Source organism: Galeopterus variegatus, unplaced genomic scaffold (genome assembly GCF_000696425.1).
Source record: "Galeopterus variegatus unplaced genomic scaffold, G_variegatus-3.0.2 Scaffold2956, whole genome shotgun sequence".
Classification (NCBI taxonomy): domain Eukaryota; kingdom Metazoa; phylum Chordata; class Mammalia; order Dermoptera; family Cynocephalidae; genus Galeopterus; species Galeopterus variegatus.
The window spans coordinates 203,658-206,817 of NW_007729067.1; the positions used below are offsets into that span (position 1 = coordinate 203,658).

The 3,160-nt window shown below is 53.1% G+C and overlaps 1 protein-coding gene across 1 annotated transcript in view; it reads right to left on the reverse strand.

The window, feature by feature from the left end:
• Window positions 1-1,234: 1,234 nt before the first annotated feature.
• LOC103599424 (chromosome unknown open reading frame, human C1orf95) overlaps window positions 1,235-3,160 on the reverse strand; it is an 8,673-nt gene continuing 6,747 nt past the window's right edge. Inside the window, exon 3 of the mRNA XM_008583528.1 lies at window positions 1,235-2,191. Coding sequence (XP_008581750.1) covers window positions 2,157-2,191 — 35 coding nt within the window. The 3' untranslated portion in view covers window positions 1,235-2,156. The remainder of the gene's footprint in view (window positions 2,192-3,160) is intronic.

Genomic DNA, 3,160 nt, shown 5'->3' on the forward strand with positions numbered 1-3,160 from the left:
CAGCATAAATTGCTATCTCTTCTCTACCCCCTCAGCACCACCCCCGGCCCAAGCAGGAAAATAAGATTCTCTCTCACTGTGGGGGCAGCCCCTCCTGGGACCTGTCACCCCTCGGGGAGAGGCAGCCACACTCGGGGGCTGCTTGGGGTGAAGGGCTGGGGGCTGGGGGCCGTGGGAGGGGGTGGCTGAGACCCGTCATTTCCCCCAGCTGAAGCTATTTGCTCTGATGACAGGGGTGGCTTCTCTCTTCTGCTTCCTCGAGAGCAGCCAGCCTGGGGAACACCATCTCCACACTGAGAATGTCTCTGGCTTTTTAGATAAAATCAAACCTGATCTCATGCCTTGAAGACACAGAGCCTCCCAAACAAGAAAGAGGAAGCAAAGGCCTGGGTTGGGGTCAGGAGGAAGAGAGGACGGGAAGAGATAAAGACACTGCCACATGTTCAAAACGTGTAGCCCAGACCCAGGCAGCAATGGACGGCTAAGGGGTAGGGTAGGCTGTGGGGTGGGCCAGGCCAGGAGCAGAGGACCCCCCAAGGTGGGATCCAGGGGCGGGCGATTGGCTGCAGGGATCCTGTCTCTCCATGGATGTCAGGGAGCCCGAGGCTGGCAGGACTGTAATTAGAAAGCCCAGGGAATGGGGCGGATGGGTGGGGACCTCCAGTGTCCAAGTGCTCCTGTCCAGCAGTGGAGAAAGTGGCCAGACAGGTCCCTTCCCCAGCCTGGCTGAGTTCTGACAGCGTCTCTGATAGGCAAGAAAAGCCCCTCAAAGAGGCACCCACCCGATGGCACAAGGCCCAGTGGGGTCGGAAACTTGCCTCAGGCCAGACCCCCATGTTAGTGCCTCCTAGGTTAGAATGAAAACTAAAAGAAGAAAAGAAAACAGACTGTACGTGTCCATCTCATCAGTATGAATTCGGATCTCCTTTCTTCTGATTTCAGATTGATACTTGATCAGCTTCCGTGGGGCTGTCCCTCCTTTAGGAACCCGACTCTGTGACAACCACTAACAGAGGGGTTCCTTCAAGGGGCACGGTGGTCCCTCTGCAGCTGGAGGAATCCCCGTGTCACGCTGACAGTCTCACCCTCTAATGCATCTGTTTGCACGTGGGATTTGGGGATTGATGTCCACAACCCCATAGAACTGTTTTGCAATTCTGAAACCCCAAAAGTTCTCAGATGGTAAGCTTTTCCCCATAACTTACTTAGGGGCAAAACCTGACCCAAACTGATGTGAGGCTATTTACATTTTTTATTGATCCCCATTAACCTGACTATTCACATGTTTCTCTGCAGAAATATTCACGTGCTTGATGTGGGGTGGGATGTTCCAGAATCTGTCGGGGGTGGTGGGAAGGGAGCTGGTGTGTTAGGAGATATGCAATAAATAGATCAAATTATCTTTCTCAAATCTAAAGTTTCTGAGTTTAGTGACACGTCTGGCCCCAAGGATTTAAGAAAAAGGAGTATGGAACAGAATGAGGTGAAAGTCTGCCAGTGCGTGCCAGTGTCAAGGAAGTGGAGGGGGTTACAGTCAGGGAGGGCAGGCCTGGGAGACGCCTTTGGGCACCTTTCTTGCCCCAGAGGCCTCGGCCCAGCTGGGGACACAATGGCCTTTCCACGCTGGGCTAGAGTCTGGCCACCCTCACCCCCACCCTGATGCATCCCCGGAAGGCCACAGAGTAAACACTTGGGGCACTAGATTTTTGAGGCAGGGGGTGGGGACCCAGAGGAAGTGCCCACCACGGTCCTGCTCCCTTGGCGAGCCCCTGCTCACCCAGGTGGGGCCCACTGTGGCCCAGCCAGGTGGCTCCGGTGTGCCCTTACAGTGGGCAGCGGGCACTGCAAGGTGGGAACCACCATGCAGGAGCGCCCCAGCCTCCCCATCAGCATCTCCATCTGTACCCCACTCCCCGCTGCGCCAGGTGCCTGTGCCTACAGTGCTTTCTGTAACAGGAGGCGGGGCTGGCAGCCCTCAGAGCCTGCTGAGAAAAGCAGATGCGTTTTCAAAATAAATAATATTTTTAAAAATATCCCCTTTCCACCCCAAATCTGGGAAACGGCAGAAGAGAACATGTAAAGGTCCTTGTGCCCGAAGCTGCCTGGTGCAGACCTCACAGGGCCCCCCCTGGACTTCCCTGGAGGCTCCCGAGGGCTCACAGCTGCTGTGGGATGCCCTGCTCCTTGTAGCCTGCAAGGAAGAAGCAGAGGAGAGATGGTTAGACACCTGCTTCCTTCAGGATTTCTCTAGCATGTGCCCCCAGACCAGAATAGACTCATGAGGCCTTATTCATACTAAGGTGTAAATGACTGCTACAGTCAGGGCCCAACTTTTCCCGATGACTCTGGCTTTTTAATAGGAAACAAATGAATGACTCGAGAATTGTGGAATATTGGGCTTATTGGAAATATATGAGAGGAGGGTATTTGGGGACAGGGCTGGAGGACTATCCATGTGCTTCTAAATCCATACCCTGGAAGCCACTAAACGTAAGTGGCCCCATCACACTGGCTTGGTGTGATTTCCCAATGCAGAGCTTTGGAAGTGGGTACCAGGCAGGCTTTCCCAAGTGTTGGGCATCTGTTGTGGGTGGATAGAGAGGAGGAAGGAAGTAGGAAGAGATAATACAGAAGGGAGTAGCCACGTGTTTGATCCGCCAGCTGGATGGCTGTGCCGGGAACAGGTGTCTGTGACTTTGTTGGTAAGTATGAGACCTCTGGAAGAATCTGGACACTGCTGCTATTAAGAAATTGTGGCTCGTTTATTTGGGAGTGAAAGGATATTGTGCTTTTTTATTTAATTTATTTTTTTAAAGATACCTACTGAAATATTTAGGGCTGAAATTGCTAGCGGAATTTGCTGAGTGGTTACCTCCTATGAGCTAGTTGACTTAGACCAAAGAGGAGCTTCGGTGAACTTATTTTTTTTTCCTCTTTATTTAGCAGATTATTCATCAATTTTAGGTGCTAATAATCCAGGGCTGGGGGTAGGAGAGATGTTGGGAGTAACGGATAAAAAAGTGGACAGGTGGGCTGGCCCAGTGGTGCACTGGATAGTGCGCCGCTTGGGAAGCGCGGCGGCGCTCCCGCCCGAGGGTTCGGATCCCACATACAGACCGGTTCCCGCTCACTGGCTGAGCAAGGCGCGGGAGCAACACCG